Below are 14,343 nucleotides of genomic sequence, written 5' to 3' on the forward strand. Positions count from 1 at the left end.
ACAATTAAATGTCATATGTATTAATTAGAACATTTTCTTGGTGGACGGGCAGGCAACACTAGGTAACCCTGAAGATGGAATAAAGACTTCAGAAAGGTTAATTGCTGAGGACCGAATTAAAGATGCTGGCACAAATATGAATGCAGAACAGAAAGAAGTCACATGTCCTCTCCGACTAATAGACGCTTTCTGTAATCAAGTAAATTTGTCGCCAGAAGTCAATGGCAACAATAGGAATCCCTTAACAAGAAGCCTTTGCTTATTTGGTATAGGTGTGAAATCCCCTGTTAAAGTCTGAGGGTTAAGATTCGAGATCCATTGACTTCAATTACTAAACCTAAATTTTTCTCTGTTCAGTATGATTAATTCAAACCCAAAAGGAATATCCAACATGAGTAAATCAAATGTCCCATTGTGCTTTATGTAATTATGCACAACAGGATAAATATCAAGACCAAATAAATAGATGGCATATAGGAACAAAGTTTTTCTAAGATTATTTTGTCATAGCAAGCAAGTCGGTATACAAATAAACTAATATGGTAATCTAAAATAAATTACATCCTGTTCTCACACCATCACAAGCAAACTGTTCAAATGTTCAAACATGGATGGACCTTTTTATTTAACACAAATTTGTCCGATTGTATAATCACCTTTTTTTCTTCCTGTGATAATGCAAATACCCATCTCCAACCAATATGTAGCTTCCAACTAGATACTACGATAATTCTTTTTAACTCCAACATGCTTCTCACCTGCTCCGCCTACAGATTTGTCTTTACTTTGCTTCCTGCAGCAACACGCCTTGTGACAGATCGCATTGTCACAAATTCCTCAGCAGAAGATGGGTGAATACCCACCTGTAGTGACAACAAGGGATTACAAAGATATCTCTAAGAGAGTAATACGAGAGAAACTAATCTATATGTACCAGTCCTACGTGAAGACCAAATATATGAACAAACATCAAAATTGTTAAAGACTGCTTTTAGTGGCTTGTTCAAACACACAATACTTTGCCTCGCTCATACTCTAGCACACTGAGACTTCAGTAATTGCATAAAGACAGTGCACTCGGAAGACAAAAATATATTGTAATTTTGCTAATTATAGCTGTTAAGGGAAACATTCTCATTAGAGGCAATAAATCAAACCCAACTTTAAAGGACACTGCAACTTACCGTGCTGTCAAGCTGTGCCTTGGTTGCTCCACATTTCAGTGCAACAGCAATACCCTGCGAAGAGGATACTCAAATTTATTTACAATTCAACAATTATTGAATCAAGTTATTTAAAATCATAACATTGAAAAAAAAAAAGCACAGTTGTCATCATCCATGTATCAAATAAACCGAAATAAACCACAAACATACCTGCATTATCTCTGCTGCATCTGGCCCACACATGGAAGCTCCCAGAACTTTATCCGTCTCACCATCCACAATTAGCTTCATTACTGTCTTCTCTTGCCGTCTAATAGAAAAAATATAATCGTATAAACAAACATAATAAATATCAGAGTTTCATATGTAACTTACACATCTAATAATATGTTATCTGTTATTAACTTCACAATCCATCTAGAAGTGATCATCGCTATTTACTTACGTCTCAACCCTATACTACAATCCCTTTCCTATTATAAAAAGGGTAACTTGTAGCAGGACAAACAAGTCTCCAAAGACACAATAAACCAATGTGTAGGCAGATATAGAATGTCTGGAGGTCTAACAAGACAAACATATTCAAATGACTAACTGCATCTGATACTAACTAATTTGATATTATAGGCAAATAAATACAGGCATTCAAACCTAATCTATTGGACAGCTACCAGTACAAGTCCAATAACTGTTGAGTGCTGCAGAAAGTCTTCAAACACATGATAGTGTTAGCAGTTAATAATAATAATAAAAGATATTGATTACGATAATATTAAGGATATTAAATGATAAGATAATAATTGGGATTTGAATTTGAAGATTAATATATTATATAACTAGGATAATATTTGATTAAGATATTATAAGGATAATATTAATTGGATTGGGGAGTTATGAGCCATATCTAAAGGGGAGCCATGATTGTAAAAAAGAGGAAAATATTGTTATCTGAGTAGTTTGGGCAGCCTTTGGCTGATTGAGAGGCTAAGGCCTTTGGGAGGAATTGACACCTTTTTGTAGTCAACACTATTTTATTTTAATATTAATAATATATGTACTGGGTAACACAAAATTTCCAGAGGAGGTTTTAACCCATAATTCTTTAATAAATGATGTTCTCAATAGTTTAAGAATCATTTCTGTTGTACGATTATGAAATATTTATTCACTCAAATGAGATCTGAAGTCATCATCCGTACCCAGAGATAGTGTTCCTCATTGGATTGAAGCTTGACGTGAAAACCAAAATGTCACCCTTTGCTTGCTCTATGGCCTGTTCCTCACTGAGACCAACTACAGATAAAGGAGGTATGCTGCAGATGGCAAATCACAAAAGATAATCATCCACAGGAGAAAAGAAAGAAAACAAATTTTTTTTTTTTTCAGAGATTTTCTACATCATGCAAACATATATTAAAAGTTAGCCATCAACGAAAAAGGCACTACAGTATAATAGAGTCCATGACATAAAACTAACGATTTGCTGCATTTTAAAACTACTGGTAATTTTCAATGTTTCTTGCACTTAAAGGTGAGTCCTCATTAGCTCCAAAAGCTCTCAATTAAAGCAATTTGCCCTGCACTCTTCTGATTAAATGCAATAAAAAAGCATACCCATTGTTTCTTCAAAAGATTTTAAGCTCCAAAGATAAAGAATTCCTATTTAAGCTAAGATTGCCCAAGATTCATGACTATAAAAATGTCATTCAAATACAAACTAGTCCAAACCGAATGGAGCATTTCAAGTGATTACGCATCTTTACAAAATGAGTGGGGTTACATATACAAAGTCTAGTATAAAAAGTGATTAGTCATTACTCTTCTATTACCAAGCCATTCAACCTCATTTATTATATATCTTTGATGTTAGACTTAAATTAATTTATCTATTCATTATGTGCCATATCACTTTGGATGCAAAATCTTGTAAACCAACATGCCAACCAGGCAATTTACAGTTCAGACCTCAACTGATGGCACATTATTATTTGTAAGGAAGTCAAACATACATCAATAGAATGGTAACTGATGATATGTTAAAGAAGGGGCAAGTGGGAGAAATAAAAGAAATAGAAACGAGGGGAACAGAAAGACATGGGGCCAAGTCTTTTAAAAGAGACAAAGTGTTACCAGAATACAGCACACGGTACGTTGGTGTAGTCTGGTTTGTAGGATTCCCCGCCAAAAACAGTTTTCTGCAAGCAATGCAGATGAAATAACTCTTAGAATAATATGTATATTCTTCATAACAAAGAAATAAAAATAAAAGATGACAGACTTGGCAAAAATAAAGTTAAGCAGTTCAGATGAAACACATACTGCAAAGCATGTTCCTTCCATCAAGGCCACAGGGGTAAGATTCATTCGATTTGTTACATCACCAACAGCCCAAATACTAGGCACATTAGTGCGTGAATACTCATCTACCTGCAAAAGACAACATTGATTTTATTACTTGACATCATTGAATAGCATTGTATTACAAAAATAGAAGCACAGTTAAACCCTCTAAAATAGGGTAACAAAAATGGTTCAACAACAAACATCCCACACAAAGCCATTTAATATAAAGCATACCAGCTATAGTTAACAAACCCAAGAATGTAATTATATACTGCAAAACTTTCTCCATTATGGGACAATATTTCATCTTCTTAGATAACACAATTTTATTTACACAATCCATATAAGCTGACAGTCAAAACCTACTTCTGAAAAAACCAATCATTGGAATTCACAGAGGTCAGTAATTGCTGATTATATAAATTAAACAGCTAGACAAGTTGAAAGGTATGTAACAACTGAAGGACATATATAAGCAAATTTCAAGCAAAATTCCTAACAAGCATTCTGTAAAGAAAAATGAACAGGAGAAAGCTCATGACCTTCACAGCTCCTGTGCCATCAACTTCAACGCCTACAGCTTTTAAATTCAACCTTTTTGAATTGGGTATCCTACCTGTTACAGAGAAAATAATATTGATGGTGTCTAAAAAGCAGTAAGTCAATTAAATCCTTTATTTTGAGAGAGAGGGGAGAGTAGCTTGTATCAGGTAATGTAACAGGCACCTGTTACACACCTCATTCATGAAATAACTTCTAATGATAGTAATTTTACTAATAGTATAACCGAATGATCACCTGTTTATTTGAAACAGTATAGGCCATGACTTACTTTATGAACCATAATCACTAAAAATACACACCAAATTCTCTATATATACTCTCTTAAAAATAAAATTCAGGTATGTATATTTCTTTGGCAAACATCAATGATATAAATACCAGCACGAAGATGATAGATATGCATGTGCATGCAGAGAGAGAGAGAAGATAGGTGACAAGTAAATTTATTGGCAAACATTCATGATACAGAATAGCATCAAGTAGAATACAGCGAGAAGTAACTATGCAAGCATATGTTAGTAATGATTCACAGATAAAACTTTGAAGAAGCCATAATCTTTATACAGAATGGTACATATACATGCGTGCATGTGCCGTCCAGGGAAAAGGGACAGGAGAGGGGGAATTAAATCAGTGGATAAACACTTGAAGAAAATAAATGGATAATTCTTTGTACATATGTATTTGTAAGCATGTACAGGGAGAGAGCGAAAAAGGATACTTGGTACTTGGTGCAGAACAAAAATGTGGAAAATTCAAATAAAATAAATATAAAAGAACAATTAAAAGAATCCCTTGCAAGGGGGATTTTAATAAGTTTTTAGGTAATTCTTTTTATTATTAAATATTATTTTACAATTTTAACCAAAAACTTATTTAGAAGGAAAGTTTAATAGATTGAAACAATTGGTTTATAACTATAATTTAAGGACCTCTTAAGAGATATCCATAATGTTTCCACAACATAGAGAAAAGCCAGAATCTCTGGGCAGAATCATAACACGTGAATTATCTTGACAGGATAAGCAGCATGCTCTAAACTGGATAATTCTTACCAGTGGCAAAGAGTACAACATCTGCCATCAGTTCTTCACCATGATCAGTAATAACTTTTATTCCAGCCTCTGTTTTAATCAACTGGATTTATAGAAATCAGCATTGGCATATGATCATATGCAACAAAATGAAAAAAACACTCAATAAGAAGATTGAGAACAGAACATCTGTGTACTAAAATTTGCAGGAAAATAAATGCAAGTGACATAATCAGGGAAATTTTAAGTACCTCCTTTATAGTTGTCTTTGGGTGCACATTAATTCCTCTACCTTTCAGATTTCTATCAACCACTGATCGCATTTCATCATCAAAGCCTCTGCAGATCACAAAGTAGATAGTGATGTTAACCAACTCGTTGAATTAGGAAATGCTACACGTATCTACAACTTCCTGCTATCATTCGCAAGTCAAAGAAAGACATCATGAACAATTTACAAGCTACTTTCTATTTCAATCAACAATTAACAGATTGAGATTGAGAAGCATGCATAAGGAAAAAGAGCCTATCTTAATAGCATACCCGCAACAGCATGCATTTGATATCTAAGAAATATGTACCCAGCTATCAAAAAGGAACACATTTTTATCATGACATGGTATTCATCATTGTAAATGAGTGTCAGTAAATATGGACATGCCCGTAATCAGCTGCATTTATAGGTGAAAAAAAAAAAACATCAAAAGTTTGATGTCAAAAGTACTAGGTTCATTTTCTAAACATCTCCTTAGTTATTCAAAAATTTCACCAAATATTTTAAATGATCATAATTTCCAAGCATCAAATCAGGATTCAAACAAGCACGTATTAAACCACCATATGAATTTTGAACTTAAATTTTAATAATAAAATCCTTTACAATTTTTTTCATCTTTGATAGGAAACGTAGAAATGTATATTATCAGAAATACACTCCTAAAAATGTAGACCATCTGAAAAGGGCTAAAGCTTTGCAAGTAGTATCATGATCCTGAGTGAAATTAAACCCAAAAACAGCAAGACACTATGGCATAAATAAAGAAAAAACAGGTGTCCTCAAAGTCTTTATAGACAGAGGCCCAAAGAGATGCCACGAATTTGATCTTGTCCCATAAAAATATTTACAATTATATTAATGCAGCAACTTGTAACACATTAATGACAATCAATTAATGTTAGAAGCTCCATTTTGAAGATCAAATTACTGGCATCAGAAAGTGAAAACAAGGCTGAATAATAACCTTAATGGGAGTTCCTTTCTGAATAATAGATCCACCGTAGAACCCATACCACGCCATATGGAAGCAAACTCAACAGCAATGTACCTATACAACAAGAGATGATTATCATAGACATGCCAAGAAAATGAGAAAAAACAATAATAATCAAAGATAAATAGACATAACATAGTTAAACATAAAAGTCACACCCTCCCCCGAGGATCACAGCACGCTTGGGCAATTCTTCCACGCTCAAAGCCTCATCAGAGGTTATAGCCAGCTCCTACATAATCAAAATCAAAAGATGAAAAAACAAAGAATTAATAACATAAATATCTCACAAGAAAATGGCCTGCAATTAATTTCAAGATTACAAAATTCTGTTCAACTTCATAAATGCAGCACTAGTTCAAATTTTAAAACAATTAAACATGAGGGTATACTTGGTAGATCAGGCTGAAAGAAGATAGAACAGAAATTGCATGAAATGCTACAAAACAATATGCTAAGATATATAACTTCACATCAATTAAGATAACCAGAAACCAAAGCTCACAAAACACTTACGATGTTAAGTGGTTGGTAACTCCCTTTAAGAAGAACTTCTTATGCAAGTGCAGCGGAAAAAGGTAAACGCATAGGATTACATGTGTAAAAGTATAAAAGTAGATTCTTAAATTCTTATGGATAAATGAGTTATGCATGTGCATATATGCAACAGCAGGCACTAGACCTTCAATGGCATTATGAACAAGAATTACAAGAATAATATGTGATTAACATTTTAAACTAATCGTAACTGACCTAGAGAAGCCATTATACCTATTATACAGGATCAATTCCAAAATATTACAGAAATGAGATCAAGAAATTTACCTGCCCCGGAATTGAAAGACGCTGAGCCCTACTTCCAGTTGCAATCAATATGTGTTTTGCTGTATAGGACAACTTAGTACCATCTAATTGTGTAACCTCAACTTCATTAGGACCAACAATCTTTCCCTCTCCTTCAAATAATTTAACTCCAGAATTTGACAACATTCGCTTGTAAATCCCATTTAATCTTGTTATTTCATCTGTCTGCAATTTTGAAGGAAAAAGAAAATAAAAATGGGGTAATCAAATGCTGCATACAAAACGGCAGGAGTGATACTATATCAACATAATTGCATGTTTTACTCCGAAAAATTATCAAATGAAGGGACGGAGAAAAAATAGGTATTGAAAGAAGCATAAGAAATTAACACAATATTTCTAAACCAAAATCTTTTTCTAGAACTCCACAGTCCCAAACATGATAGAAGGAAAAAGTAATTTATAAACCAAAAATACGTGAACAATCCTATGCTACAAACTTGATGCATAAGGACTAGGAAGCTAACAAGTCAAATTATCCAACAAATAAATTTAAAATATGATGAAAAACAATTTCAAGAGCAAACTGACTTTATGACTTTGTTCCAATTGTTTTGAATAATTAAGTGCTCAGACAAAAAGTCTGGACACGATAATAAAACATTATAGACTCCATTTCTCCTTTCAGAATGTTAGATGAGAACTTTTTTCATGCTAAATTGTCAGAGCTTTGGACTGGAAAATTAACAATCTCAATGGTACGTTATCATTTTAACTGTTCTCTCTTTCAGTTTTCCAGCCCTGGAAAATGAGGTCCTTGTTTGGCTCTCATTCCCATTTTATAAAACAAAACATGATGAAATTATAGCGTTCTTGTTTTGCATACCATTCTTCCTAAAACATTTTCTACTTCATCTTTTTAATTAGTTTTTCCACAAAAAATTGTGTTGCCATTTCTAAACTTATCCAAAATATAAATATTTAATAGTAAAAAACAATTATATTTAAAAATGGTTCTTCCTACAAAACCTGCCAAACAATTTTTTTGTTTCATTTTTACTTTTTAAAAATATTATTTCCAAACAATAATGCAAAACCCATTCTCAAATCCAAAGAATACACAATTCAACTTTCTATTTTCATTTTTTAATTAATTTTGAAAGAAAAAGAATTTACCAAATAGGCCCCAAATTTTAAGTAAAATGGAGAGAAGAAATTTAAAGAACCAAGCTTTTCATGACTCACATCTAATTAAGGTTTTAAAGTCGGAACAAACTGGTTGGTTTGACCAGGAATTATGAGCCAATGTCTGGTCCAGAAATCTTTAAGACTCATTATGGGGCTTTGAACTAGTTTACACCACGGTCAAACCAACCTAAACCCTGTGGTTCATGGTTAAACCAACAGTTTACCCTGGCAGAACCCTTATGTTGACATTATGCTCACATCAACATAAAAATTAATTTTTTTTAGCAAAGGCGGCATAAGCACCACCAAGCCAAAAAATTTTGTGGTTCATTTATTTATTTAATTTAATTTAACCTATGTTTTGCATATAGTAAGAATAATAAAAAAATTTGCATTTGCTGGAACTTGAACACAATTAAGGTAGTGTGTGTGTGCAATCAAACTAAATTCATTTTTATGTAAATGTTATTTATATTTAATGATTGAGTATGCAAAATTGTTTTGAATATTATTTTTAATACTAATTTAAACAATTCACTGGTTCATCAACCAATCCAATCATACCGGTCCCTTCACTGGGTTAAAATCCGGTTCGAGTATGAAAGCCATGCATTTAATTATAACAAAACAAAATTTCATGACTTGCATCTCTCATATTCAAATAATAGAGGAAGAAAAAAGAAATCAGTGCTCAGATGAAACATCTACATCCAAAAAATCAACATCACACAACACCATTCCTTACCCAAAATCTATTAATTGAAAACTTTTTAGTGCTCAATTATCAAATAATTCCTTATGAAAATTGCCTTTTTTTTTTTTTCTTTCACTGAGAAACTTGAAAAACCCTTATTCTCATACATAACGAATTTTTAAATAACTGTATGTATAACTCCTTTTTCATCCACAAAATATAGATTAGATAAATATCTGTCATAAAACATATAATTAAATCGAACCTTCTTCTGCAGAAGTTTTTTCCAGTTGAAGTCAACTTTTTCGTTCACCTCCCATCCATAATTCCTAGCATCCTACAAATAGAAAGTAATAGTCATCAAATATATTTCTTTAAATATATAGTTATTATTAAATGAGACATGAAGATACAAAACTGAACCATAGGTCCACAGAGAAATCTAAGACAGCCCCTCTGTAAGGAATAAAATAAGCATTCGAACACCAAACTTATCTACATCCCTGAACGGTATGCCATCCCCAAGAACCGTAAGAATTTATTCTACAGGCTAAGTGTTCCATAAAGCTATCAGCAGTGAGTTTCATGTAATGCTTTATGACATCATATCTCACCTCAATTTCGCCTCCAAAAGAAGCTCCATAAACCAAAATCTTTTTGGGAACACAACCACGAATTACACACCTGTAAATCTCAAATGTGAGACAGCATCATCATAAAAAGAGAAAAAAAATTTTTTTAGTAAATTGATTGATTTATTTTCAGTAATCATTCTCAACTCATGTTAAATTAGCAAAATTCCTCAATTACTACAATGTTTCAAAGATACCAAAAGAAAAACGACTTGGGAAATCACTGCTTTTGAGTAGCATGTCTGGGGACCCAGCATTACACCAAAAGCAATGATAACATTCAGTTGAGAATTTTACATTAAGATCTTTTCTTATATAGTTGATTTAGTAATGTTTATTTCGTATAACATACATAAATATGATGTGTTCATACATTCTGTTGAGGGTATAAAGATCTTCTCAAGTCAATCAATCAAAAGACATTTAAAATCAAACCAAAAAAACATAGGCTATCCAATTCTACAGGGATGATATCAATAAAAGGAAGGGAAATTGATATGTACTAGTCAAGACCAAAACCAGAGCTGCCAAGCAAGACTACAGGAAAAAAAGATAAATTCTACTAAAGCTAGTTCAATCAACTTACGTTCCACCAACTCCCCCAACTACTTCTGAGCTGATTGGATGAAAAGGAAGCTCGCAAATTCCAACCTTGAAAGATGATGTTCAAAAACTGTTAGCGCATATTCAATGTTGATTGGTTTAGTCTAACAGGTAAAAATGAATTATAGAGAACAATATCTAAAGACTTCACAAAATCTATGTAGGAAATCATCAAAAGACTAGATTGTGATCCTCAACTGATTACACAGTTACAACTAAAAAGTAAAAACAGTAAAAAAAATTTTTGGGAGAATAATATCCAAAGACTTCACAAAATCCATGTACTTATTCTTTATAACAGCAACACAAGAAGACAATTCAGATTGAAAACAATAGCATAAACTGGTACCGATTTCCGCAGACACAAAAAAGAAGAAAAAAACAGTTACTTGTTTAATTTTCAAAAAAGACATCTACCTTAGCTCCAAAATTAGCGGAAAATCGAGCAGCGCGAACGCCGCCGCTTCCAGCTCCAATAACAAACAAATCAAAGTCATAGTGAGTATCTCCTTCATTAGCCTTGTTGAGTTCCCCATCATTAAGCATCTTCCTCGCCATGGTTATACAACTAATTTAACTGAAAGCCACACAGACAGCATAAATTAACACAAAAGCTTAAAGAGAACATAGTGACTATCTCAAAAAATAGACTAAAATAATAATAACGAATCCATCCAATACTAAGGTTTTTTTTTTTTTTTAATCATTCTAAGAAATCGGACGAATCATTTAAAATAATATGAATTTAAAAAAACAAAAACAAATCATTTTAACAGAATCTGAAGACCAAATGACAAAAATTGTACGGTTAATTTCATAAGAAAAATTCATCGCAGATCGATATTATTAAAAAAAATCCTGATGGAGTGAAGAGAAGTTTAGTATAACAAATAAATTTTCGCGAGAACCAAATGGAAAATATGGAAGAGATCAGACCTAGGAAAAGCAAAGGAGGAGCGTAGTGTGTGAAATGAAGTGGCGGAAATGAAATAAAATTCTGAAAGCGGCACGGGAAGAGAGATTAATGGAGAGGCGGTTAATAACAATAATAATATAAGAAAATAGAAATTAAGAAAGGAAAGGAGATCGAGTCTGAAATCTGACTTGAAAAGGGGTTCAAAGCTACCAATTTGGATTTCTCCCAAAGGGACTAATTAATCCTATTAGGAAATGCCAGGATGCTTCCAATCTCTCTATTCTGAAAAGGCCAAAACACTATTTCCCACCCAAGTTGAGTTCCAATCACAATCACATTCTGGGGTTTGAAAATTTTAAAGTTTCATCCATTGACTAATTAAATTTTTTTATTAAAAATAGGGATAAAATTGTTATTTTACTAATAATATTAAAAAATATAAAATTCACTATATTTTTCTTCTTAAGTTTTAAAAACTAATATTTTACCCCTATCTAAAGTTTCTAACTTTGAAAAGTAACATTTCTTTCTCTCAAACTTTAGAGTTTTTTTCTTCTTTCCTTCGGCTATCATCTTCGGTCCTGACGATCTCTCTTCTTTACCCTAAACTATTAGTCGACGCACGAGAAAGAACCATGAACGTCGCATGGTAGTGCAATAAAGAAATATCTCTTCGTCTCACAGTGATACAACAAAGTGATATTTATCTTTTCATCGCACCACCTTTATTATCGACTAAGGAGAAGGAGGAGACGAGAGAGGATGTCGAAAGATATGTTGGAAGATGAAGTTGAAGAGTGAGAGTGAAACAACTGTTTTTTAAAGTTCTAAGGGTAGTTACAATTTGAAAAATATGGAAACCCTAAGTCTGGGGTGAAAATATTACTTTTCAAAGTGTAAAACCTTTAGACAAAGATGAAATTGTTAGTTTATAAAATTTAGAGAGAGAAAAATAATAAATTTTATATTTTTTTAATATAAACAATAAAATGACTATTTTACTTTTACTTCTAACAAAGAAATTTAACAAAAGTTAGATTATAGGTAAAAGTTTAAATTTTTTAACTGTTACAGATATGATTTTGAATTTAAACTAAAACTTAAATAAAAAAGACTCTTTTACCCTTAAATATCCTTTGACAAACTAAAATTAATAGTTGTTATAAAATTTTCGTTTTTATATATAAAAATCGACTAATAAAAATTGGTAGGGACCGCTTCTACATTTTGATTCCCAAATATTAAGATTTTCCAAAAAATTAAAAATAAAATTTATTTATAATTAATAAAAATTTGCAAATTAAGTAATTAAATGTTGGATCCATATGTCATTTTGAATTAAAAATATATCTAATTAAATACTTAAGGTTAAGTATGTATAATATTACTCTTATCTAAATTACTTATTTTGTTAAACAAAATCTTTATTAGTCCAGATTTATTCTTAGAAAGAGCAATGTTATATATATCTATTTTTGTATATGTAAATAAGTATATATATAATGTGTTATTATATAATTAAATGATAATTTATATTTAATTCAAAATTACAAAATTATTTGATAATATATATCAAATGTATACATATTTATGTATTAAAAGTGAATAGACATAGTTTTATTGTTATTAGAAAAGCTAGTTAAAAAACAATAAAATTATATTTATAATTTTGGTACACGTATGTGTTATCATGCGACGAGATGATTTTAAATTGAATATAAAGTGACACTCAATTACATGACAACGCGTTATTTGTGTACCTAAATTATGTATAAAAAATGTATATACATAGGGGATGTTTGGTTTGAGGAATGTTTTATTGTTAAAATTGAAATATTACCTTAAAGATTATTGGGTATAAATTTATTACTATATTTGGTTATGTTTGATAAAATTGGTATGTATAAATAATTATTATATTTGGTTATATTTGATAAAATTGGTACGTATAAATAATTATTATATTTGGTTATAAATAATAAAAAAATATTAATATATTATTTTATTTATTATATGAAAGATTAATAGTTATAAAAAATAATTTTATATTATTTATTATTTTAATTAAAAATGAAGGTAATTTTGTCCTAAAAATTTGATAAATGAATGTAAAAAAATAATAATTAAGATTAGTGTTGGGATTATAATAATGATAATAATAATAATTTATGGCAACAAGGGTACAAATGGAAACAACGGTTAGTTTATAAGGAAAACAAATTGCACACGACAAGAATTGTTGGGAAGAGTTTGAAATTGTATTGTAATTATAAATAAATATTCTAAGTTTGACAAATCAAAATAGGAAAAAGATTACATGCAGGATGCTTGCTTCCGCCTTATAAATTATCAATTCGAAGCAAAATTGAGACGTGACAAATGGAAGGCTCGCTGGCCTTTGCTAAATGATAGTTGAATGAACGGTCGGTCAATGAATGAATCCACTAATGTATGCATTTAAAGTTGTTTTGGATGACAAAAGGGAATGTATGGAGCCTATTTTCCATCCAAATTCAACAACGAATTTTAAAAATAAATAATAATGATGATGCAAGTGGCTCATCAAATTATAGTTTTTAATATTTTTTAATTTTATAATGTATTATACTATCCTAATCATGAGCCTTATTCACGATCCGAAACATGACTTACTAAGCCCGTATTTTTTTTTTTTATACCAAACCATCACGGGCCGTGTCAAAATTCTCGGGTCATGACCCAACCCATTTGACTCCTTGGCTATGAGGGCTCACGCTCACTTTTCAAAGTGTTGCATAAACTTTTTTGATCGAATCTTTTCTGAAATTAATTATGAAATAATCTATGATATTATGTGTACAAACTACAAACCCTATGCATAAATTAATGTTTACAAATAGAAGTGTTGACCTTTTCTATATGCATTCATGTATATAATTCGAATGAAAGAGTTTACACATCGAATATACATACATATACCGTCTAATAATGGGTTTTGTCTATCATCTGAAAAGATGAAAAATGATGTGAAGGTAAGCTATGAATGTGAACTTCGTGGGACCTTCTTCTGTCAATATCTGAAGTACAATTTACAAAAACAAAAAGCAATAGGGACTATGGGTAATATCATCTTTTAATTTTCCAACTTC

General features: G+C 31.3%; 1 protein-coding gene across 1 annotated transcript; it reads right to left on the reverse strand.

The window, feature by feature from the left end:
- Positions 1–474: 474 nt before the first annotated feature.
- Positions 475–11,397, reverse strand: LOC123221935 (glutathione reductase, cytosolic). Its single transcript, XM_044644924.1, has 17 exons — positions 11,236–11,397; positions 10,717–10,876; positions 10,283–10,347; positions 9,679–9,748; positions 9,330–9,401; positions 7,204–7,407; positions 6,537–6,610; positions 6,349–6,432; positions 5,359–5,446; positions 5,129–5,210; positions 4,052–4,125; positions 3,486–3,593; positions 3,297–3,361; positions 2,366–2,479; positions 1,377–1,476; positions 1,185–1,238; positions 475–863 (listed from the first exon to the last, which is right to left on the reverse strand). Exons 2-17 carry the CDS (start codon positions 10,855–10,857, stop codon positions 768–770), a joined length of 1,491 nt encoding a protein of 496 aa, XP_044500859.1. The 5' UTR covers positions 10,858–10,876; positions 11,236–11,397; the 3' UTR covers positions 475–767.
- Positions 11,398–14,343: the final 2,946 nt, after the last annotated feature.

This window comes from Mangifera indica, chromosome 7 (assembly GCF_011075055.1).
Source record: "Mangifera indica cultivar Alphonso chromosome 7, CATAS_Mindica_2.1, whole genome shotgun sequence".
In the NCBI taxonomy this organism is placed as follows: domain Eukaryota; kingdom Viridiplantae; phylum Streptophyta; class Magnoliopsida; order Sapindales; family Anacardiaceae; genus Mangifera; species Mangifera indica.